The 25,640-nt window shown below is 43.3% G+C and overlaps 1 protein-coding gene across 1 annotated transcript in view; it reads left to right on the top strand.

The window, feature by feature from the left end:
• LOC132532105 (OTU domain-containing protein 7A) overlaps nt 1-25,640 on the top strand; it is a 383,571-nt gene that overhangs the window by 287,782 nt on the left and 70,149 nt on the right. The window contains exon 6 of the mRNA XM_060170306.1: nt 11,688-11,906. Within this exon, the coding sequence (XP_060026289.1) occupies nt 11,688-11,906 (219 nt within the window). The remainder of the gene's footprint in view (nt 1-11,687; nt 11,907-25,640) is intronic.

The raw sequence follows: 25,640 nt of genomic DNA, 5'->3' as shown, positions 1-25,640 counted from the left end.
CCCATGGAACCCAGCCCATTCCCACTGTTCTGCTCCTGTGGGCTTCCTGGGTGGGTTAGGAAGAGGGTGCTGAGGTGTGGTCACGACTTGTCGATCTTGTTGTATTGTTCTTAAGTTCTCCTTCATTCTGCCCTTAGCTCTGACTCTGGTGGAACCACCTCTTCTAATCATTTGGTTCAGTCTTTCCCCCAGGCCTTCTGTGACTGTGTGTTCCTTCAGAACCACACAGGACCGCCTCCTGACATCTCTCATGCAGTGGAAATCCAGAGAGCTGACAACTTGGCAGTTCCTGCCCTTTTCGAGTGGCAAACAATCTAAACCATTATCTCACCCTCCCAGGAAAGGGGCTAGAAGGATCCTTCTCTCTGTTTTCACACAGATTCCAGAATCAGGGCCTTATACTGATACCTGCTGCTATCTGATTTTTATCAGATATTATTTAAGGGGAAAAAAAGGAGAAGTCTATCATAAGATAATTTCATTAACTGAGCCTTGTGAACAAACATATGTATTTTTAATAAAATAGAAATTGTAATTTCTGCATTAGATCCATATATCCTTTAATTGAATTCTTCCTGAAATCACAGTGCCCTAAAATGGAAAATAAAGTCCTCCATATTCTAAATTCTAAATCCGCAACAATGACTCATGAACCAAATCTGGCCACTGCCTGTTTTTTTTAATAAAGTTTTATTGGAACCCATAAAACTTTATTTATTTGCTATCTATGGCTGTCTAGGTCTGCTTTATTTATTTATTATTTATTCACTGTCTATGGCTGCTTTAATGCTACAAAGACAGAGTTGAGTAGTTGTGACTGCGACTTGTATGGCCCATAAAGCCTAAAATATTTATATCTGTCCCTTTTAGAAAAGTTTTGTCTACCTGCTTTAAAATATACCCAGGATTTGTTTTACTCAGGCATAGTGAGACACACAGACATGGACATGGCTATCTTAGGGGAAGAGGTTCTTATACGCACAGTTCCCTAGAAACAGGAGGCATGGCACACCCTGAAGGGACACACGGGGAAGCACCAGGGTTGATCAGGAGGCCAAGGGGACAGAGGAAAACAAGGGCAGGAGCCTGTATTGTGTTTCTGTGGGAAAGATAAGGCAGGGTAAACAGACTTAGGACTGGCCAGTTTGAGTAATTTCTGCAGCTCTCTGGGGCATAGGGGCCATCTCTCGTTGTCTGTCACCTGGGCCTGGGGTAATTAGGGCAGGAACATGGCTTGCTGGTGTAAGAACCAGATAAAGAAGGTGATCCAGAGTATGGGCTCTGAGTTGGTTGGTTTGCATAGGAAAGATGTGCTCCTGCGTGAGTCCTTTGGTATCTCTAAGAACTGGCTAATTCTGTAGGGAAATCCTCTCCCCATTCACGGAGGCCCTGGATGCCAGAGCCTCAAGAATACAGAAAATAAGAAAACAGATTAAGACACATCCCCTGGCCTGAATCATAGATGGTTTTTGTTTTGTTTGATTCTTTGTTTTGGGTTTTTTAAATTTATTTTTTTAATTGAAGTATAGTTGATTTATAATGTGTTAATTTCTGCTATACAGCAGAGTGATTCAGCTACACATATGTATACATCTTTTTTATATTCTTTTCCATTATAGTTCATCACAGGATATTGAGTATAGTTCCCTCTGCTACAGAAATCATAGATGTTTGAGTTGGCTTTGTCAAGGGATGGGAAATTCTCTAATTCCCTCACTATTTTTTTAAAAGCTCTCTGTATTTCTCTGGGGCATAACTTTGAACATGGTAATTCCTGTTTTATTTATTTTATTTATACTTCCAAAGGAAGGATTGCTGCGTTCATGTTTAAAGAATCAGTTTGTGAGTGTGTCTGTGTGTGTGTCTGTGTGTGTGTGATTACATATATGCATTCATGGACGTGGTAGTTGGAAGGAGTTAGAATTAGGAGTGTATGTTTCTTGTTATATGATCTTTAACATAATTTACTTTTAGTTCAAAAAGATTTTTCCCTTCATGTGAAGTCTTCATGTGAAGACTCCAAATATTTAATATTTGGAACAGCTTAATAGCATCATATTACACTGTGAGTCACAACGTTTCCAAGGTCCTCATCAATTGGCAACAGGTGCTGATTGATAAGCCAAGAAGGCGTATGGATGACCCCGCCCAGCACATTCCCTCTGTTGGGAGAAGTGCGGGTTCACGTCACCTCAGGTGTTTGAGCAACCCATCGGGTCCCGAAGGATGGGGCAGTTCCTACTTTCCCAGATTCCAGAAGGCAAGAGATGTGACCTCAGCAAGGCTTGTGAGGGGGAGAGGGGCAGGTGGTCTCCTCTGATCACGCGCTGGGGGAACTGGACGAGGCACAGGACAAGCGGCTGGCCCACGTGCTCTGTGGATCCTCTACCACATGGTCTCTTTGGTCTGCTGTTTCTTCTCGTCCTTCTTCAAAATACAACATACTTAAACACCTTGAATTCATCTCAGAATGAAATTGAAGGTGAATCAAAACTATCCGTTTGATAGACACTGTCTCTGAGATGTACTGTGAAGAATAAGACCATCATTTTTTGAGATTGCCAAGACAACAGAAAATCCAGGCAGAGAAGCATGTAATGGCTTAGTATTTGTGTCCTGGGAATCTTTGTGTGGGACGTGTTTATCAGAGTAGTTTTTTTAACCTCTTTTTTTTTTTAACATCTTTATTGGAGTATAATTGCTTTACAATGGTATGTTAGTTTCAGCTTCACAACAAAATGAATCAGTTATATATATACATATGTTCCCATATCTCTTCCCGCTTGCGTCTCCCTCCCTCCCACCCTCCCTATCCCACCCCTCCAGGCGGTCACAAAGCACCGAGCTGATCTCCCTGTGCTATGCGGCTGCTTCCCACTAGCTATCTACCTTACGTTTGGTAGTGTATATATGTCCATGCCTCTTTATCGCTTTGTCACCGTTTACCTCTTTATTGGAGTATAATGGCTTTACAATGGTGTGTTAGTTTCTGCTTTATAACAAAGTGAATCAGTTATACATATACATATGTTCCCATATCTCTTCCCTCTTGCGTCTCCCTCCCTCCCACACTCCCTATCCAACCACTCCAGGCGGTCACAAAGCACCGAGCTGATTTCCCTGTGCTATGCGACTGCTTCCCACTAGCTATCTATTTTACGTTTGGTACTGTATATATGTCCATGCCACTCTCTCACTTTGTCCCAGCTTACCCTTCCCCCTCCCCATATCCACAAGTCCATTCTCTAGTAGGTCTGTGTCTTTATTCCCATCTTACCCCTAGGTTCTTCATGACCATTTTTTTTTCTTAGATTCCATATATATGTGTTAGCATACGGTATTTGTTTTTCTCTTTCTGACTTCCTTCACTCTGTATGACAGACTCTAGGTCCATCCACCTCACTACAAATAACTCAATTTTGTTTCTTTTCATGGCTGAGTAATATTCCATTGTATATATGTGCCACATCTTCTTTATCCATTCATCTGTTGATGGACACTTAGGTTACTTCCATGTCCTGGCTATTGTAAATAGAGCTGCAATGAACATTTTGGTACATGACTCTTTTTTTTTTTTCTTTTAACATCTTTATTGGGGTATAATTGCTTTACAATGGTGTGTTAGTTTCTGCTTTATAACAAAGTGAATCAGTCATACATAAACATATGTTCCCATATGTCTTCCCTCTTGCGTCTCCCTCCCTCCCACCCTCCCTATCCCACCCCTCCAGGCTGTCACAAAGCACTGAGCCAATATCCCTGTGCCATGCGGCTGCTTCCCACTAGCTATCTACCTTACTACGTTTGTTAGTGTGTATATGCCCATGACTCTCTCTCGCCCTGTCACAGCTCATCCTTCCTCCTCCCCGTAACCTCAAGTCCGTTCTCTAGGAGGTCTGTGTCTTTATTCCTGCTTTACCCCTAGGTTCTTCATGACATTTTTTTTCTTAAATGCCATATATATGTGTTAGCATACGGTATTTGTCTTTTTCTTTCTGACTTACTTCACTCTGTATGACAGACTCTATGTCTATCCACCTCATTACAAATAGCTCAATTTCGTTTCTTTTTATGGCTGAGTAATATTCCATTGTATATATGTGCCACATCTTCTTTATCCATTCATCCGATGATGGGCACTTAGGTTGTTTCCATCTCTGGGCTATTGTAAATAGAGCTGCAATGAACATTTTGGTACATGACTCTTTTTGAATTTTGGTTTTCTCAGGGTATATACCCAGTAGTGGGATTGCTGGGTCGTATGATACTTCTATTTGTAGTTTTTTAAGGAACCTCCATACTGTTCTCCATAGTGGCTGTATCAATTTACATTCCCACCAGCAGTGCAAGAGGATTCCCTTTTCTCCACACCCTCTCCAGCATTTATTGTTTCTAGATTTTTTGATGATGGCCATTCTGACCAGTGTGAGATGATATCTCATTATAGTTTTGATTTGCATTTCTCTAATGATTAATGATGTTCAGCATTCTTTCATGTGTTTGTTGGCAATCTGTATATTTTCTTTGGAGAAATGTCTATTTAAGTCTTCTGCCCATTTTTTGATTGGGTTGTTTGTTTTTTTGTTATTGAGCTGCATGAGCTGCTTGTAAATTTTGGAGATTAATCCTTTGTCAGTTGCTTCACTTGCAAATATTTTCTCCCATTCTGAGGGTTGTCTTTTGGTCTTGTTTATGGTTTCCTTTGCTGTGTAAAAGCTTTGACGTTTCATTAGGTCCCATTTGTTTATTTTTGTTTTTATTTCCATTTCTCTAGGAGGTGGGTCAAAAGGGATCTTGCTGTGATTTATGTCATAGAGTGTTCTGCCTATGTTTTCCTCTAAGACTTTGATAGTGTCTGGCTTTACATTTAGGTCTTTAATCCATTTTGAGTTTATTTTTGTGTATGGTGTTAGGGAGTGTTCTAATTTCATTCTTTTACAGGTACCTGTCCAGTTTTCCCAGCACCACTTATTGAAGAGCCTATCTTTTCTCCACTGTATATTCTTGCCTCCTTTATCAAAGATAAGGTGACCATATGTGCCTGGGTTTATATCTGTGCTTTCTATCCTGTTCCATTGATCTATATTTCTGTTTTTGTGCCAGTACAATACTTTCTTGATTACTGTAGCTTTGTAGTATAGTCTGAAGTCAGGGAGCCTGATTCCTCCAGCTCCATTTTGAATTCTCAAGATTGCTTTGGCTATTCGGGATCTTTTGTGTTTCCATACAAATTGTGAAATTTTTTGTTCTAGTTCTGTGGAAAATGCCAGTGGTAGTTTGATAGGGATTGCATTGAATCTGTAGATTGCTTTGGGTAGTAGAGTCATTTTCACAATGTTGATTCTTCCAATCCAAGAACATGGTATATCTCTCCATCTATTTGTATCATCTTTAATGTCTTTCATCAGTGTCTTATAATTTTCTGCATACAGGTCTTTTGTCTCCTTAGGTAGGTTTATTCCTAGATATTTTATTCTTTTTGTTGCAATGGTAAATGGGAGTGTTTTCTTGATTTCACTTTCAGATTTTTCATCACTAGTGGATAAGAATGCCAGAGATTTCTGTGCATTAATTTTGTATCCTGCTACTTTACCAAATTCATTGATTAGATCTGGTAGTTTTCTGGTAGCATCTTTAGGATTCTCTGTGTATAGTATCATATCATCTGCAAACAGTGACAGCTTTACTTCTTCTTTTCCTCTTTGGATTCCTTTTATTTCTTTTTCTTCTCTGATTGCTGTGGCTAAAACTTCCAAAACTATGTTGAATAAGAGTGATGAGAATGGGCAACCTTTTCTTGTTCCTGATCTTAGTGGGAATGGTTTCAGTTTTTCACCATTGAGGACGATGTTGGCTGTGGGTTTGTCATATATGGCTTTTATTATCTTGAGGAAAGTTCCCTCTATGCCTACTTTCTGCAGGGTTTTTATCATAAATGGGTGTTGAATTTTGTCGAAAGCTTTCTCTGCATCTATTGAGATGATCGTATGGTTTTTCTCCTTCAGTTTGTTAATATGGTGTATCTCTTTGATTGATTTGCATATATTGAAGAATCCTTGCATTCTTGGAATAAACCCCACTTGATCACGGTGTATGATCCTTTTAATGTGCTGTTGGATTCTGTTTGCTAGTATTTTGTTGAGGATTTTTGCATCTATGTTCATCAGTGATATTGGCCTGTAGTTTTCTTTCTTTGTGACATCTTAATCTGGTTTTGATATCAGGGTGATGGTGGCCTCATAGAATGAGTTTGGGAGTGTTCCTCCCTCTGCTATATTTTGGAAGACTTTGAGAAGGATAGGTGTTAGCTCTTCTCTAAGTGTTTGATAGAATTTGCCTGTGAAGCCATCTGGTCGTGGGCTTTGTCTTCTGGAAGATTTTTAATCACCGTTTCAATTTCAGTGCTTGTCACTGGTCTGTTCATATTTTCTATTTCTTCCTGGTTTAGTCTCCGCAGGTTGTGCATGTCTAAGAATTTGTCCATTTCTTCCAGGTTGTCCATTTTATTGGCATATAGTTGCTTGTAGTAATCTCTCATGATCCTTTGTATTTCTGCAGTGTCAGTTGCAACTTCTCCTTTTTCATTTCTAGATGTATTGATTTGAGTCTTCTCCCTTTTTCTCTTGATGAGTCTGGCTAATGGTTTATCAATTTTGTTTATCTTCTCAAAGAACCAGCTTTTAGTTTTATTGATCTTTGCTATCGTTTCCTTCATTTCTTTTTCATTTATTTCTGATCTAATCTTTATGATTTCTTTCCTTCTGCTAACTTTGGAGTTTTTTTGTTCTTCTTTCTCTAATTGCTTTAGGTGCAAGGTTAAGTTGTTTATTTGAGATGTTTCCTGTTTCTTAAGGTAGATTTGTATTGCTATAGACTTCCCTCTTAGAACTGCTTTTGCTGCATCCCATAGGTTTTGGGTCGTCATGTCTCCACTGTCATTTGTTTCTAGGTATTTTTTGATTTCCTCTTTGATTTCTTCAATGATCACTTCATTATTAAGTAGTGTATTGATTAGCCTCCATGTGTTTGTATTTTTTACAGATCTCTTCCTGTAATTGATATCTAGTCTCATAGTGTTGTGTTCGGAAAAGATACTTGATACGATTTCAATTTTCTTAAATTTGCTAAGGCTAGATTTGTGACCCAAGATATGATCTATCCTGGAGAATATTCCATGAGCACTTGAGAAAAGTGTGTATTCTGTGGTTTTTGGATGGAATGATCTATAAATATCAATCAAGTCCATCTTGTTTAATGTATCATTTAAAGCTTGTGTTTCCTTAATTATTGTCATTTTGGATGATCTTGTCCATTGGTGAAAGCGGGGTGTTAAATTCCCCTACTATGATTGTGTTACTGTCAATTTCCCCTTTTATGGCTTTTAGTATTTGCCTTATGTATTGAGGTGCTCCTATGTTGGGTGCATAAATATTTACAATTGTTATATCTTCTTCCTGGATCGATCCCTTGATCATTATGTAGTGTCCTTCTTTGTCTCTTGTAATAGTCTTTATTTTAAAGTCTATTTTGTCTGATATGAGAATTGCTACTCCAGCTTTCTTCTGATTTCCATTTGCATAGAATATCTTTTTCCATCCCCTCACTTTCATTCTGTATGTGTCCCTAGGTCTGAAGTGGGTCTCTTGTAGACAGCATATATACGGGTCTTGTTTTTGTATCCATTCAGCCAGTCTGTGTCCTTTGGTGGGAGCATTTAATCCATTTACATTTAAGGTAATTATCAATATGTATGTTCCTATTTGCATTTTCTTAATTGTTTTGGGTTTGTTATTGTAGGCCTTTTCCTTCTCTTGTCTTTTTTGCCTAGAGAAGTTCCTTTAGCATTTGTTGTAAAGCTGGTTTGGTGGTGCTGAACTCTCTCAGCTTTTGCTTGTCTGTAAAGGTTTTAATTTCTCCATCAAATCTGAATGAGATCCTTGCTGGGTAGAGTAATCTTGGTTGTAGGTTTTTCTCCTTCATCACTTTAAATATGTCCTGCCACTCCCTTCTGGCTTGCAGAGTTTCTGCTGAAAGATGAGCTGTTAACCTAATGGGATTCCCTTGTGTGTTATTTGTTGTTTTTCCCTTGCTGCTTTTAATATGTTTTCTTTGTATTTAATTTTTGACAGTTTGATTAATATGTGTCTTGGCATATTTCTCCTTGGATTTATCCTGTATGGGACTCTCTGTGCTTCCTGGACTTGATTGACAATTTCCTTTCCCATATTAGGGAACTTTTCTACTATAATCTCTTCAAATATTTTCTCAGTCCCTTTCTTTTTCTCTTCTTCTTCTGGAATCCCTGTAATTCGAATGTTGGTGCGTTTAATGTTGTCCCAGAGGTCTCTGAGGCTGTCCTCAGTTCTTTTCATTCTTATATCTTTATTCTGCTCTGCAGTAGTTATTTCCACTATTTTGTCTTCCAGGTCACTTATCCGTTCTTCTGCCCCAGTTATTGTGCTATTGATCCCTTCTAGAGTATTTTTAGTTTCATTTATTGTGTTGTTCATCATTGCTTGTTTCCTCTTTAGTTCTTCTAGGTCCTTGTTAAATGTTTCTTGCATTTTGTCTATTCTATTTCCAAGATTTTGTATCATCTTTACTATCATTATTCTGAATTCTTTTTCAGGTAGATTGCCTATTTCCTCTTCATTTGTTAGGTCTGGTGGGTTTTTACATTGCTCCTTAATCTACTGTGTGTTTTTCTGTCTTTTCATTTTGCTTATCTTACTGTGTTTGGGTTCTCCTGTTCGCAGGCTGCACGTTCGTAGTTCCCGTTGTTTTTGGTGTCTGTCTTCAGTGGCTAAGGTTGGTTCATTGGGGTGTGTAGGTTTCCTGGTGGAGGGGCCTAGTGCCTGTTTTCTGGTGTATGAGGCTGGATCTTGTCTTTCTGATGGGCAGGTCCACGTCTGGTGCTGTGTTTTGGGGTGTTTGTGGCCTTATTATGATTTTAGGCAGCCTCTCTGCTAATGGGAGGGGTTGTGTTCCTGTCTTGCTAGTTGTTTGGCATAGGGTGTCCAGCACTGTAGCTTTTGGTTGTTGAGTGAAGCTGGGTGGTGGTGTTGACATGGAGATCTCAGGGAGATTTTCACTGTTTGATATTACATGGAGCTGGGAGGTCTCTTGTGGACCAGTGTCCTGAAGTTGGCTCTCCCACCTCAGAGGCACAGCACTGACTCCTGGCTGGACCCGAGAGGCACAGCACTGACTCCTGGCTGGAGCACCAAGAGACTGTCCTCCACACGGCTCAGAATAAAAAGGAGAAAAAATAAGAAAGAAAGAAAGAAAGAAAATAAAGAAAGAAAGAAAGAAGGAAAGAAAGAAAGAAAGAAAGAAAGAAAGAAAGAAAGAAAGAAAGAAAGAAAGAAAGAAAAGAAAGAATAAAATAAAGATAAGTTAAGTTATTAAAATATAAAATAATTATTAAGAAAAAAAATTTTAAGTGGAAAAAAAAATGGACGGACAGAGCCCTAGGACAAATGGTGAAAGCAAAGCTATACAGACAAAATCTCACACAGAAGCATAGACATACACACTCACAAAAAGAGGAAAAGGGGAAAAAATCATAAATCTTGCTCTCAAAGTCCACCTCCTCAATTTGGGATGATTCGTTGTCTATTCATGTATTCCACAGATGCAGGGTACATCAAGTTGATTGTGGAGCTTTAATCCGCTGCTTCTGAGGCTGCTGGGAGAAATTTCCTTTTCTCTTCTTTGTTCGCACAGCTCCTGGGGTTCAGCTTTGGATTTGGCCCCGCCTCTGCATGTAGGTCGCCTGAGGGCATCTGTTCTTCGCTCAGACAGGACGGGGTTAAAGGAGCCGCTAATTTGCGGGCTCTGGCTCACTCAGGCCGTGGGGAGGGAGGGGTACAGATGCCGGGCGAGCCTGTGGCAGCAGAGGCCAGCATGACGTTGCACCAGTCTGAGGCGCGCTGTGCGTTCTCCCGGGGAAGTTGTCCCTGGATCCCGGGACCCTGGCAGTGGTGGGCTGCACAGGCTCCTGGGAGGGGAGGTGTGGATAGTGACCTGTGCTTGCACACAGGCTTCTAGGTGGCGGCAGCAGCAGCCTTAGCATCTCATGCTGGGTCCATGCTGATAGCCGCGGCTCGTGCCCGTCTCTGGAGCTCCTTTAAGCAACACTCTTAATCCCCTCTCCTCGCGCACCAGGAAACAAAGAGGGAAGAAAGAGTCTCTTGTCTCTTCGGCAGCTCCAGACTTTTCCCGGACTCCCTCCCGGCTAGCCGTGGCGCACTAGCCCCCTTCAGGCTGTGTTCACGCAGCCAACCCCAGTCCTCTCCCTGGGATCTGACCTCCGAAGCCAGAGCCTTAGTTCCCAGCCCCCACCCGCCCCGGTGGGTGAGCAGACAAGCCTCTTGGGCTGGTGAGTGCTGGTCGGCACCGATCCTCTGTGCGGGAATCTTTCCGCTTTGCGCTCCGCACCCCTGTTGCTGTGCTCTCCTCCATGACTCTGACGCTTTGCCCCTCTGCCACCCGCAGTCTCCGCCCACGAAGGGGCTTCCTAGTGCGTGGCAACCTTTCCTCCTTCACAGCTCCCTCCCACTGGTGCAGGTTCCGTCCCTATTCTTTTGTCTCTGTTTTTTTCTTTTGCCCTACCCAGGTACGTGGGGAGTTTCTTGCCTTTTGGGAGGTCTGAGGTCTTCTGCCAGCGTCCAGTGGGTGTTCTATAGGAGCAGTTCCACGTGTAGATGTATTTCTGATGTATTTGGGGGAGGAAGGTGATCTCCGCGTCCTACTCCTCCGCCATCTTCTCCTGTCTCCCAGAGTAACTTTAATAAAGGTGACCTATCTTAAAATACAAGCCTCAGTGGAGGAAGCCGAGTGGATTGCTTCTCACTTTAAAAATATAAATGCGGACTTCCCTGGTGGTGCAGTGGTTGAGAGTCCGCCTGCCGATGCAGGGGGCATGGGTTCATGCCCCGGTCCGGGAAGATCCCACATGCTGCAGAGCGGCTGGGCCCGTGAGCCATGGCCTCTGAGCCTGTGCGTCCGGAGCCTGTGCTCCGCAACGGGAGAGGCCACAACAGTGAGAGGCCCGTGTACCGCAAAAAAAAAAAAAAAAAAAAAAATATATATATATATATATAAATATAAATGCATAAAAACAAAGGCAGTCCCCTGTGTAGCATTTCATTCCAGAGGAGGGCAGCTCTGTTGAGCTGAATTCCATGTAACTTAAGACCCAGGAAGCAAGTCTGGTGATCTTTAAGGATGCTGAGTATTTGTGTGGTGGACTTACCCTTGGCCTCCTTCTAAGTGGTTTCATGACTAAGTGCCATGTGCCAGGTTGTGGTGATGTTAGCCCAGCATGAGGGAAGCCTGCAGAGAACACTGGGAGGGTGGCAGGGCTGGTGCGGCGGGTAATGGGTGTATGGGTGTCCATGGGTGTGCCTCTGTGTGTGGTGTGTGTGTGTGTACATGTGTATGTGTGCCGCATGAGTGTGTCATGTGTGTTTACACGTGCGTGTGTCGTGCGTGCACGTGTATGTGTGCACACGGATGGGGTGTGTCATGTGTATATGGTCACATGTGGGATGTGTCGTGTGTACATCCATGTGTGTGAGCATGTGTGCGTGTGTGTCGTGTGCACACATGTGGGATGTGTCGAGTGCTCATGCAGAGGCCCGCATCTCTCAACCCCCCTCATCTCCCTCCCCCCACCCCCACAGAGAAGCGACTCTCGCGCGGGATCTCCCACGCCAGCTCAGCCATCGTGTCCCTGGCGCGGTCCCACGTGGCGAGCGAGTGCAGCAGCGAGCAGTTTCCACTGGAGATGCCCATCTACACGTTCCAGCTGCCGGACCTGAGCGTGTACAGCGAGGACTTCCGGAGCTTCGTGGAGCGAGACTTGATCGAGCAGGCGACAATGGTGGCTCTGGAGCAGGCGGGTAAGTACCCCCCAGGCAGGTCCGCCTGGTCGGGAGGAGGGGCGGGGGCGAGACGGATGCGCAATCCAGCTCCACACGCTGTCGGGCTCGGGTGCCTGCAGGCCCTGCCCGGCCCTAGCCTGGAGCCGGTGGATGTGGAGCAAGGACCACGTGATGCCCAGATCTCCTGAGTGTTCCCTTTGTCGCTAATACAGCCTGGCCAGGTCAGCACCCCTACAAAGAGAACCCTAGGCTGCTTTGCCTTACTTCTCTCCTTTCCCATCCAATCCCTGGCCCCCAGTTGGGTGCGGAACAAAAGATAAGAAAGACCCTGTCAATTCCTGTGGACACAGGCAAGTTAGGTGACCTCTTTGAGCCTCAGTGCTCCAGTCTGCAAAGACTTGGAGAAGACGGATGCTGGCCTGGTGAGGCTGAGCTGTTAGATGGCACGTGCCCTACTGAGCTGCTTCTCTCCCACCCTCACCGGCACCCCAGCCTCCAGGTTAAGGAAACATAAAATTTGACTTTGGTTTGTTCCCTCTCCTTCATGTTTCTCTGACATCCTGATGAGGATGAGATTCAGGGAGCAAACCAAAACTTGTCTTCTTTGGAGTGCCTAAGGATAAAATAACTAGTTCCAAACAAATTCTGCAACAGATGTTGGTTCTTCCTGAGAAGCGCGGCCCCTTTCTCACTCATAATCATTTGCATTGTAAATCTTTGCACAGTCACACGTTCAGGGGGTTCTCAGACATGCATGTAGAGGATGCTACGCCCTTCCTCTCAGGCCCCTGTGCATCTCCCATGGGGGCACAAAATCCACACAGGTAAAGAGGGGACGGTGGTTAGTGGGGCCTTACTTGTGCTAGGCAACCTGGCGGTCAGGTCTCAGCGCAGGGCTCGGGGGCCTCACCCGTGGCGTGTTTGCTTTGAGAATAGGATCTGCAATCCTGATAACTGTGTTGGATCTGATGTTGTGACCACGGAAAAATCATTTTCTCGGCTGCTGCACAGCTGCCAGAAGCAACCCAGAGACCGACACCCACACCTGGCTCTGTCTTACCTCCAGGTCTTTTACTGATCGACACACATAAAACAGCCTCTCTAGATTACCTGCAATCTTAAAGCCCTCCTTCTGGAGGCTGGTTATTTTAAAGATGACTCTTTGAGAGTAAATCAAATGAGATATTTTAAACCAAAGAGTCACTATTCATAGAGAAGGGAAAATTGGTATAGGTTAAGAAAGAAAAAATTTCATGAGCTAATTTCTCTTGAAGGGTACGGCAGCCGAGCCCTTGACAAAGTTCAGCCCCAAGCATTGCCAGTAGCACCGGTAATTGCTGCCTCATTTAAGCTGAGTCTTGGGACTTCCCTGGTGGTCCAGTGGTTAAGAATACGCCTTCCAATGAACGGGGCGCGGGTTCCATCCCTGGTGGGGGAACTAAGATCCCACATGCCACGGGGCAACTAAGCCCATGCACCACAACTACAGAGCCCACGCACCACAGCTAGAGAGAAGCCCAGATGCCACAACAAAAGATCCTGCGTGCCTCAACTAAGACCTGATGCAGCCAAATAAATAAATAAATATTAAAAAAATAAAAAATAAAGCTCGAGTCCTGGTAAAGGGCATGGAGTCCACCGTGCCAGCCTTTTCCTCCAGCTTTGTCATGCTCAGCAAGAGCCCTTGCTCCTTTGGAAGGTCTCTTGTGTGTTTTTTTCCATAAATCACATATTAGTTTTTATCACTTACATTTGACCTTCCAGACCAGCATTTTCAAAGGGTGCTATTTTACCCTAACTATCCAATTTTGGAAAACACCTTTTACAAACCCAAACTTAAGGAGTTAAGATGCTACATTCGCCCACAGTACCTTATTTCCGTCACGTGCCAAGAGGATGGAGAGAAGGGACAGCAGGGTGGCCCACCCGGGGCTGCGGACAGCACCCCGTCAGTGCCGCAAGAGGCCTTGGGGAGGCCAACTGGTGCCCCGGCCTTCAGGAATGTGATCCTGGGCAGGGAGGGTCTGAACGTCAGGGTTCAACGAGGGCAGGAAAGTGAGGACTGGAAAATCACAGAGGGCAGAATACACGTTCATTCCTCTCCCCCCGCCACCACCACTGTCCATCAACTTCTCTGAACTCTTTAAGCAGTAGACCTGATCATCCTTCAGGCTCTTTCCATGCCGGATCCCGGTGGAGATACTGGCTGAGGCCGGCGAGTCCCTCTCAGCCCCCCACCCCAGCTGAGTGAGGAGGCCAGGCGCTGGGAGGTGGCCCAGGCTGCGCCCCTTGGGCCCTGCTGTCACTCTCCGTGGGGCAGACAGAACTCCACCGAGGAACAGTAGGGAAAAAGCTGCTCGCTGTGGCCAGGTGTAGCGTGCCCATTCCTCCGTCCAGTAATTAGTGCTCGGATCGCTGTGAGTCAACCATTGATAATCAATATTATTTACTGTGTTCATGGGAGATGGAAATACAGATGTCAAAAAAATTTTAGAGAAGAATATCTACTTGTTCAAGACATAATTCAAGTTGTGTTTGGAAGGAAATGTAAACTCTGTCCTAGGGCCTCAGGGTGGGGGACGTCCCCCTCCCCGGGGGCTGGACGGGAACCCAGGGCTCATGTGGTCCAGAAAATGGGCCAAGGACTTCCCTGGTGGCACAGTGGTTAAGAATCCGCCTGCCAGTGCAGGGGACACGGGTTCGAGCCCTGGTCCAGGAATATCCCACATGTTGTGGAGCAACTAAGCCCGTGCACCACAACTACTGAGCCTGCACTCTAGAGCCCGCATGCCACAGCTACTGAGCCCACATGCTGCAACTACTGAAGCCCACGCACCTAGAGCCTGTGCTCCTCAACAAGAGAAGCCACCACAATGAGAAGCCCGCGCACAGCAACGGAGAGTAGCCCCCCCACTCACCGCAACTAGAGAAAGTACACATGCAGCAACAAAGACCCAACACAGCCAAAAACAAAATAAAATAAACAAATTTTTAAAAAAGAAAGAAAATGGGCCAAGAAGATGGCCTGTGTTGTCTATGGTCCAGCTGTCCCTCCCAGGGACCCAGCTCCACTCCCTCGGAGCCCAGCGTAGGGTGGGTATCCAGAATGGTCCTCCAGCTCCCCAAGGCACGTGGGCAGCCCCACCTGTTTGAGGAGTCTGTGTATCGAGTAGTGAAGCTTCACCTCCCACAGAACCCACAGGAGAGGGAGTGCCATTCTCCTCGGGCCTTAAAACCCCGGAGGGCATGACATACTCCCACCCCATGACAGTCGGGGACAACAGGAGGGCCACATTTTCAGGACATAAAACCGCTGACCTCCTGAGAGAGGAAGGAAGATGAGAATGCAAGAAAGCATTTGTTTCTCAACCGGGTTATCCTGCTGCATTCACACGTAAGAAGACGCAGAGATCATGGGTCTCTCAGTTTGGAAAGTAACCTCTGGCAGCCCTTTGGGACACCCCCACGGTGAGGATGAGATGGTGTGTTGCTCCAGTGAGTTCGTGGATCCAAAGGCAGAGGCATGTCTGCATACAGCAGTTACTGCACACACGGGACACTGAGGTCTAGACGTCAGAAAGTGTGGGGACACCTCTGAGTTGTGGTGTTGAGTCTGTCTCCACGGGAGTAGAGTTGGATTGGAGCAAATCTGGCAGAGAAGCCCTAAGATGTGCAGGTTTTCATGTGAGTCAGCCCAGCCCCGCCTTATCCCAAATCAGCTGAGAGGCCCCCTGGAGCCTCACTTCCTTCCATCTTAAAGTCGTAGGCAGGACAGCTGCCAAGACAGATTCAAAGGCAAGCTTGACCTGCGCTCCCACAGACACCCCATGCAGGTGCTGGGTGTCCCATCGCTGCGAACAACGCAGGTGAAATTGCTGCCCTCATGGAGGCGAAATTCTAGTGGGGAAGAAAGGTGATAAGGTAGGCCCTCAATATGGCGTGAGGCCACGAGGTAGGGGCTCTGAAGTGGAGGGAGGGAGCACGAGGCAGGGCTCTTGAGGGCAGGGAGGAATGAGCCATGGACACTGTCAAAGCCTTGGCACATTTAAGTAAGGCGGGACACGGGAGCGGATGGAGTGAGGGCTGGAGGGGTTGGACAGGAAGGTGAGAGAATGGTAGCAGGGGCCAGGGAACACTCCTGAGCCTTGGGGTTCACAGTAAGGAGGCTGTGCAGCCCCGGAAGGGCTTTGAGAAGGGGTGGTGACATGTTTGGATTCACACTGACACGTCCTGGCTGCCGTGTTGAGAGTGGACTCTGCAGAGGAAAAAGGAGCAGGAACAGCGAGGCGGGCAGCTGCTGTGTTAGCCCAGCACCATGGGGGCAGCAGTGGAGGTGATAAGAAGCAGCTAGATGTGAAGGCAGGATCTGTTTTGAGGAAAGACCTGCAGGTCTCGCTGATGGATTGGATGGGGCAATGGCAAAGAGAGGAGTCGAGCGTGACCCTGAAAATGTTGCCTTTAGCACATGGGTAGATGGTGGTGCTGTGCAGAGATGCAGACCCTTGGAGGAGGGGTTGGGGGGGATGGAGAAGCAAAGTCTGAGATCCTGGTGAGACTTGGAAAATTGCTGTCCAGTTGAAAATGTGGGTGTGGAGCTCAGGAACAGTCTGGGCTAAGGATGCAAATATGGGAGTTAGTGTGGGCTGAAATCTGCAGGAGGGATATGCCCATCGTAGGGGCCTCCCACAGCACCCCTGACACAGCCCTATGCACTGTTGCGTACCAGGTGGATGAGGGAGTCTGGAGCATGGGCAGAAACATAAGGGAGACAGACCAGGAGCAAATCATCACAGTCCCATTGGAGGAAATCTCAGAAGCACGTGCACGGCACAGTGATGCCCAGAGAAGGGAGGTCAGTGGCCCTGGGTGTGTGGGGTGGCTGCAGAACGGCAGGGATATTAAAGGGAATCACAGGGTCATATTTAGGGCAAAAATGTGCTCGTCTTTCTGCTAGAGAATTGTCCCATTGTTTTCTTTCATCTAAGTGTCTTCATGGGTGACAAGCAAAATGACATCTTTTCTTTTTTAGCATCTTCATTAGAGTATAATTGCTTTACAATGGTGCGTTAGTTTCTGCTGTACAGCAAAGTGAATCAGCTGTACGTTTACATATATCCCCATATCCCCTCCCTCTTGTGTCTCCCTCCCACCCTCCTTATCCCACCCCTCTAGGTGGTCACAAAGCACCGAGCTGATCTCCCTGTGCTATGTGGCTGCTTCCCACTAGCTATCTATTTTACATTTGGGAGTGTATATAAGTCCATGCCACTCTCTCACTTTGTCCCAGCTTCCCCTCCCCCCCCCCGTGTCCTCAAGTCCATTCTCTATGTCTGTGTCTTTATTCCTGTCCTGCCCCTAGGTTCTTCAGAACCTTTTTCTTTCTTTTTTTAGATTCCATATATATGTGTTAGCATACGGTATTTGTTTTTCTCTTTCTGACTTCCTTCACTCTGTATGACAGACTCTAGGTCCATCCACCTTACTACAAATAACTCAGTTTCGTTTCTTTTTATGGCTGGGTAATATTCCATTGTATATATGTACCACATCTTCTTTATCCATTCATCTGTTAATGGACACTTAGGTTGCTTCCCTGTCCTGGCTATTGTAAATAGTGCTGCAATGAACATTGTGATACATATGACATCTTATTTTAAACTATGCAGTAACCACCCAAATTAAGTGGTCCTGTTATCATGTTACTTGGAAAAGGCAGAATAAGTGATTAATGGCCCCTCACCACTACGTAATACTACAGCCTTCCCTTAGTGATGTTCATCTGATTTTCATCTCTGCAGGAGCTCAAGATTTCTTTCTTGTTTTTTAACATTCACAGTATTCATTCCCATGTTTTTTTTTCTGTTCTTAAATGAAGTCATTGTGTGGGGAGATGTGAACTACCACCCTGTCCAAGCTTGGAGTAGGAACTTTGAACCATATTCTCAATCCCACTGCTCCTGCAAAAAATCCTTTATCTTGGGCATCCCTTTCTGGATCCAGCTGGAGATGTTAGAATAGCACTGGGCCATTTTTGGTTCTCCAGAGGCTGGAAGGTGCTGGCATTTACCATAGCTGGGTGATCTTCCATAGTAGCCACAGCTGACTAACAGCCCCAGGAATGCTCTCAACTGGGTAAGAGTCTTAACTTCCAGGACCAAACTTAAATCAAACCACTAAAATCTTGCCTTCCTTCCCCTAGCCACATAACTAAGTCTTGTGATTCAGTTATGTGAAAAGTGTGACTGAATATGTGGGCTGAATTGATATTTAGAAAATGATAAATTTCCCATAAGAAATGTGAATGAAAGGTAGCATGTCTAGGGAAGATGCCTTGTTGAAGATGGCATTAATTCTCAGATCACAAAAGGTTAATTCTAGGTGTAGGAGATTCCTTCTAGATGAAGGATGACTTCTAGTGTGCAAGATTACTTCGAGATGAAACATGCGGTGCTGGTGAATTCACACCACCGTACTTCCCCTCCTGTGTCCAGAGTCCTGGGCACGGTGGGGAAACAGCCCCCCTGGAGGAGCAGGGTCTTATGGGAGCAGATTCTGTCTGGTTAAGCCTGGCTTCATGGGGTGCCCTATTTGACATATATGAGCAGTTAATTAGTGCTTAAGTTTTTGAAGATAATGAAGCGTCATCTGACACACATGCTGATTTCCAAGGCATCCTCTCCCTGACCTGGGAACACATTGGTGATCAACCCTGGGATATATTTTCTAGAAGGTGAGCGTGGTGGTGAAGAGGAGGGGCCTTAGAAGGAGAATTTGGGCAAGAACACTGTCTGAATTGTATCAAAGGGGCACCTTTTCAGGTGGCATTTCCACCCCAAAATGTATGTGCTTTCCCTGATTTCTCAGAAGCCCCAGGGAGAGCCTTGAATCATTGTGGGGAGACAGCGCTAGTTACATTAGTATCTCAGATCATGAGGTGAACGGGCAGGAAAAGAAGAAATCTATGGTCTAGAGGATGAGAGTGAGATCAGATAAAGCGGCTTCTGTGAGTTAAGGGAGTGCGTTCCCTTCCCTCTGGGCAGGACAGCCCCATGCCTGGCCTCGTGTAATGGCGCTGTCTCCCTCAAGCTCAGGTCACACTTTCTCTCTGTCCTCCCACCAGCACACGGGAGGCCTGGGGGCCCCAGACCCCATCTCCCAGTGTGTATCAGCCACCCTGAGCCCAAGCCCGGCACAGAGATGCAGTTCTGCCAGAGGTAGACACACCTGCAGAGAGCCCGTGGAGTACATGATGCAGTACAGACATACAGCAACCTGGGGGCAAGGATTAAGCGTGCTTGGGGACACCACTGAAAAGAAGTACTCATTCAAATCCCTGGAAGTGACTGGGGATGAGGTGGCCGGCAGTCCCTGCACCAAGGTCCCACATCTCCAGGACTGAGGGGCAGTGACAGAAAGTTGATGCTGCTAAGTATGCCCGGCATGTCGCTGGTGTGGGTCCCTAGAGGGAGGGTGCAAGTCTGGAGGGAGGAGAGATGGCTCAGAAGTGACAGGGGGAGCAGGGGCGCTCCTGGTCCCTGAGGGGTATGAGAGGTGAATCCATGTTGTTAAGTGTAATTATAGTTTATTTTTTCTCATAATTAATGTTGCAATATACAGGCAGACCTCTGATTTTTTGGGTCTGGTTCCAGACCACCACAGTAAAGCAAATAATGCAACAAAGAAAGTCTCACAAATTTTTTGGTTTTCCAGTGTGTATAACAGTTATGTTTATACTATATCGTGCAACAGCACATTTAATAAACCAATGTACATACCTTAATTAAAAAATACTTTATTGCTAAAGAAATGCTAACCATCATCTGAGTCTTCGTGAGTCATAGTAGTAACATCAAAGATCACTGATCACTGTAATAATATAATAATAATGAAAAAGTTTGATATATTGTGAGAATTACCAAAATGTGACCCAGAGACACAGTTAGAGAAAATGCTGCTGGAATATGATGCTGACAGACTTGCTTGATGCAGGTTGCCACAAACCTTCAGTTTGTAAAAAGCTCACTAAAGCCAAGTGCAATAGAACAAGATGTGCCTATGTGCACATACTACAAATTATTTATCCATCATATTATGATGGACATTTGGTGTCACGGTCAGTCTGGGCTGCCATAATAAAACACCACAGACTGGGTGGCTTAAACAACAGAAATATATTTTCTATCAGTCCTGGAGGCTGGAAGTCCCAGGTCAAGGTGCCAACTGATCCTGTTTCTGGTGAGGGCTTTCCTCCCAGCTTGTATACAAGCACCTTCTTGTCTTCATGTGGTCTTTCCTGTGAAAGACCCTTGGGGGAGAAAGGGAGGCAGAATGAGCTCTCTGGTGCCTCTTACAAGGACATTGATCCTGTTCAGATCAGGGCCCCACCCTTCTGACCTCATTTAACGTTAATTACTCCCTTAGAGGCCCCATCTCCAAATATAGCCACACCAGGGTTAGGGCTTCAACATACGAATATGGGGGGATGCATTCAGTCCGTAACAGTTGGGTTGTTTCCAATTTTTGATTATTGTAAAGAGGGTCATTATGGAATTCTTGTACATGTTTTCAATGAACACATGAATATCTTTCTGAAGATACATACCTAGGAGTGGTATTGTTATGGAGTCCAAGCTTGTACTGCTCTCAGCACAATAGGCCAGTAAATCGAAAGATGAATTGTTGGGGCAAGGGATAACAACTTTATTTGGAAAGCCAGCTGCAAGGGATAACAACTTTATTTGGAAAGCCAGCTAACCAAGAAGATGGTGGACTTGCGTCCCAAAAATCATCTTGCCTGAGTTAGAATTCAGGCTTCTTTTATACTAAAAGGGGAGGGAGTAAAGTCAAACACTTCCTGGTTCCCATCAGTCTCCGGAGGGGAGGTGTTAATTTCTTCCTCCAGCAGTTATTCACACGTGGGACTGGTCAGGATGTTTCCTGTGAGCTAAACAGAGGTATTTTAGCTTAATGCTCATTACCTGGGAGGCAGGGTTCGCAGAGATGGGCCATTATGTATAATTTAAGCTTAGAGGAAACATCCCTTTAGTGATTCATTTGTAATAGAATACAAGTTTCTTCCCTATTACAATATTGCTGGATTATAGGATTTACATATATTCAGCTTTATAACAGTTTTTCAAATAGTTTTCTGAGGTGTGGATGTACCAATTCACTCTTCCACTGTTGAGGGTTCTGGATAGCCCACATTTTTTGTCTTTCCATTTTAGTCACTGTGTTGGAAGTGTGATAGTCCCATAGTGGCTTTAATTTCTATTTTCTTATGGCTGATAAAGTTGAGTACCTTTTCATGTTACTGGCCATTTGAATATCCTCTTTTGTTGGGTGCCTTTTCAGGATTTTGCCCATTTTTACCTTTGTCTTTTTGATTGATTTGTGGGAATTCCTTACACATTCTGAATATGAGTCCTTTATCAGATGTGTATCACGGACTCCACCCACTCTATGGGCTGCGCTTTTACTCTCTGACTGATACACTTTAATGAACAGATGATCTTAATACTAAAGTAGTAAAATTTACCTTTTTTTTCTTTACTTTGAGAACTTTTATTTTGGTTTAAGAAATCTTTGCCTACCCCAGGTTTCTGAACATAAAAACTCCTGCCTTTCACATTTAAATCTACAACCCACCTAAAAATAAGTTTTATATATTGTGTGACATGTGGTGAAAGTCCGTTTTCCCATATGTTTACACACCTGCCCTGGTACCATTGTTGAAACAATTCTTTCTCTATTATGCTGCAAGGTAAACTTTGACAATAAAGCAGGTGATTGTATATGTGTGGTCTGACTCAGACTTTATTTTGTTCCATTGGTGTTTCTGTCCTTGGAACAAAATGACCACAGTTTAAGTCTTACCATGCAGTGTAAGTGCTCCAGCTTTGTTTTTCTTCTTATGATTTGTCTTTGCTATTCACAGCCTTTGCATTTCTATATAAATTAATGTATATGAACTCTATGTAGAATAACTATATATTTAATATGGAACCTATGTAAGTTAATTACATATAAATTAATCTATAGATCAATTGAGAGAAAACTGATATCTCTGCAATGTTAAATCTCCTAGTCATGGTCATGGTATGTTCCTTAATTCTCTCATAAATATTTTTTAGTTTTCAAAGTAAAGGACTTGAATGTTATTCATTAGATTATCTCTATGCATTTTATGTATTTTTTTATTGTAAAACACATCTTTCAAATGCCAGCAACAGCTGAGATATAGAAATACAATTTCTTCTTATTTATTGATCTTGTATTCTGGAAACTTTCTAAATTTACTTATAAATTCTAGTAATTTGTAGAATCTTTTGGACTTTCTAGGTTCATGACCTATAAACCGCAAAGAATGATAGTTTTATTTTTTCCTTTCCAGTTGGTAGGGGGTGGTTCTTTTTGTCTTGTTGCATTGGGTAGACCCTCCAGGAAATTTTTGAATTGGAGAGTTAATAGCAGATATCCTTGGCTAGTTTCCAGTCTCAGAGTGAAATTTATACTATTTCACCATTAAATATGATGTTAGCTGTAGCATTTTTGTAGATACTACATATCAGATTAAGGCAGTCACCTTCCATTCCTGGTTTGCTATGTTTTTATCATTCATAAATGATGTTGAAAGTTATCAAATGCTTTTTCTTCATCTGTTGAAGTGATCATATGATTTTCCTCCTTTTCTTCGTACACTGGTGGATTATATTGTTGATTTTCAAATGTTTACCCACTCGTACATTCCTGGAGTAAACCTCATTTAGTTATGATATCATGCCTTTTGTATATCATTAAATTTGATTTGCTAGTGTTTTGATTAGAATTTTGACATCGATGTTCATGAGAAACATTGATCTTTCATCTCCTGTAATGTTCTCATTATTTTTATGTTTTATTTTTTCTTTTGCATTTCAGATAAACAACTAATACTTTATTCTGGTATAAGTATTCCTTTTTTTAACATCTTTATTAGAGTATAATTGGTTTACAATGATGTGTTAGTTTCTGCTTTATAACAAAGTGAATCAGTTATACATATACGTATGTCCCCATATATCTTTCCTCTTGCATCTCCCTCCTTCCCACCCTCCCTATCCCACCCCTCTAGGTGGTCACAAAGCACCGAGCTGATCTCCCTCTGCTATGTGGCTGTTTCCCAGTAGCTATCTGTTTTATATTTGGTAGTGTATATATGTCCATGCCACTCTCTCACTTTGTCCCAGCTTCCCCTTCCCCTTCCCCGTATCCTCAAGTCCATTCTCTAGTAGGTCTGCATCTTTATCCTGTCTTGCCCTTAGGTTCTTCTGACCTTTTTTTTTTTTTAGATTCCATATATATGTGTTAGCATAGGGTATTTGTTTTTCTCTTTCTCACTTACTTCACTCTGTATGACAGACTCCAGGTCCATCCACCTCACTACAAATAACTCAATTTCATTTCTTTTTATGACTGAATAATATTCCATTCTGTATATGTGCCACATCTTCTTTATCCATTCATCTGTCGATAGACACTTAGGGTGCTTCCATTTCCTGGCTATTGTAAATAGTGTTGCAATGAACATTGTGGTACATGACTCTTTTTGAACTATGGTTTTCTCAGGGTATATGCCCAGTACTGGGATTGCTGGGTCATATGGTACTTCTATTTTTAGTTTTTTAAGGAACCTCCATACTGTTCTCCATAGTGGTTGTATCAATTTACATTCCCACCAACAGTGCAAGAGGGTTCCCTTTTCTCCACACCCTCTCCAGCATTTATTGTTTGTAGATTTTTTGATGATGGCCATTCTGACCGGTGTGAGGTGATAACTCATTGCAGGTTTGATTTGCATTTCTCTAATGATTAGTAATGTTGAGTATCCTTCATGTATTTCTTGCCAATCTGTATATCTTCTTTGGAGAAATGTCTATTTAGGTCTTCTGCCCATTTTTGGATCGGGTTGTTTGTTTTTTTGATATTGAGCTGCATGAGCTGCTTGTAAATTTTGGAGATTAATCCTTTGTCAGTTGCTTCGTTTGCAAATATTTTCTCCCATTCTGAGAGTTCTCTTTTGTTTATAGTTTCCTTTGCTGTGCAAAAGCTTTTAAGTTTCATTAGATCCCATTTATTTTTCTTTGCATTTATATTTCTCAAGGACGTGGGTTAAAAAAGATCTTGCTGTGATTTATGTCATAGAGGGTTCTGCCTATATTTTCCTCTAAAAGTTTTATAGTGTTTGGCCTTACATTTAGGTTTTTAATCCATTTTGAGTTTATTTTTGTCTATGGTGTTAGGGAGTGTTCTAATTTCATTCTTTTACTTGTAGCTGTCCAGTTTTCTCAGCACCACCTATTGAAGAGGCTGTCTTTTCTCCATTGTATATTCTTGCCTCCTTTATCAAAAATAAGGTGACTATATGTGTGTGGATTTATCTCTGGGTTTTCTATCCTGTTCCATTGATCTATATTTCTGTTTTTGTGCCAGTACCAAACTGTCTTGATTACAGTAGCTTTGTAGAATAGTCTGAAGTCAGGGAGCCTGATTCCTCCAGCTCCGTTTTTCTTTCTCAACATGGCTTTGGCTATTTGGTGTCTTTTATGGTTCCATACAAATTGTGAAATTTTTTGTTCTAGTTCTGTGAAAAATGCCATTGATAGTTCGATAGGGATTGTATTGAATCTATAGATTGCTTGGGTAGTAGAGTCATTTTCACAATGTTGATTCTTCCAATCCAAAAACATGGTATATCTCTCTATCTGTTTGTATCATCTTTAACTTCTTTCATAAGTATCTTATAGTTTTCTCCATACAGGTCTTTTTTCTCCTTCAGTAGGTTTATTCCTAGGTATTTTATTCATTTTGTTGCAGTGCTAAATGGGAGTGTTTCCTTAATTTCTCTTTCAGAGTTTTCATCATTAGTGTATAGGAATGCAAGGGATTTCTGTGCATTAATTTTGTATCCTGCTACTTTACCAAATTCATCAATTATCTCCAGTAGTTTTCTGGTAGCATCCTTAGGATTCTCTATGTATAGTATCATGTCATCTGCAAACAGTGACAGCTTTACTTCTTCTTTTCCGCTTTGGATTCATTTTATTTCTTTTTCTTCTCTGATGACTGTGGCTAAAACTTCCAAAACTTTGTTGAATAATAGTTTTGAGAGTGGGCAACCTTGTCTTTTTCCTAATCTTAGAGGAAATGTTTTCTGTTTTTCACCATTGAGAACGATGTTAGCTGTGGGTTTGTCATATATAACCTTTATTATGTTGAGGTAAGTTCTCTCTATGCCTACTTTCTGCAGGGTTTTTATCATAAATGGTGTTGAATTTTGTTGAAAGTTTTTTCTACATCTGTTGAGATAATCATATGGTTTTTTTCCTTCAATTTGTTAATATGGTGTATCACATTGACTGATTTGCATATATTGAAGAATCCTTGCATTCCTGGGTTAAACCCCACTTGATCATGGTGTATGATTCTTTTAATGTGCTGTTGGATTCTGTTTGCTAGTATTTTGTTGAGGATTTTTGCATCTATGTTCATCAGTGATACTGGCCTGTAGTTTTCTTTCTTTGTGACACCTTTGTCTGGTTTCAGTATCAGGGTGATGGTGGCCTCATAGAATGAGTTTGGGAGTGTTCCTCCCCCTGCTATATTTTGGAAGAGTTTGAGAAGGTTTGGTGTTAGCTCTTCTCTAAATGTTTGATAGAATTTGCCTGTGAAGCCATCTGGTCCAGGGCTTTTGTTTTCTGGAAGATTTTTCAT

Source organism: Lagenorhynchus albirostris, chromosome 1 (genome assembly GCF_949774975.1).
Source record: "Lagenorhynchus albirostris chromosome 1, mLagAlb1.1, whole genome shotgun sequence".
In the NCBI taxonomy this organism is placed as follows: domain Eukaryota; kingdom Metazoa; phylum Chordata; class Mammalia; order Artiodactyla; family Delphinidae; genus Lagenorhynchus; species Lagenorhynchus albirostris.
This window is presented reverse-complemented; position numbering and strand designations above follow the sequence as displayed.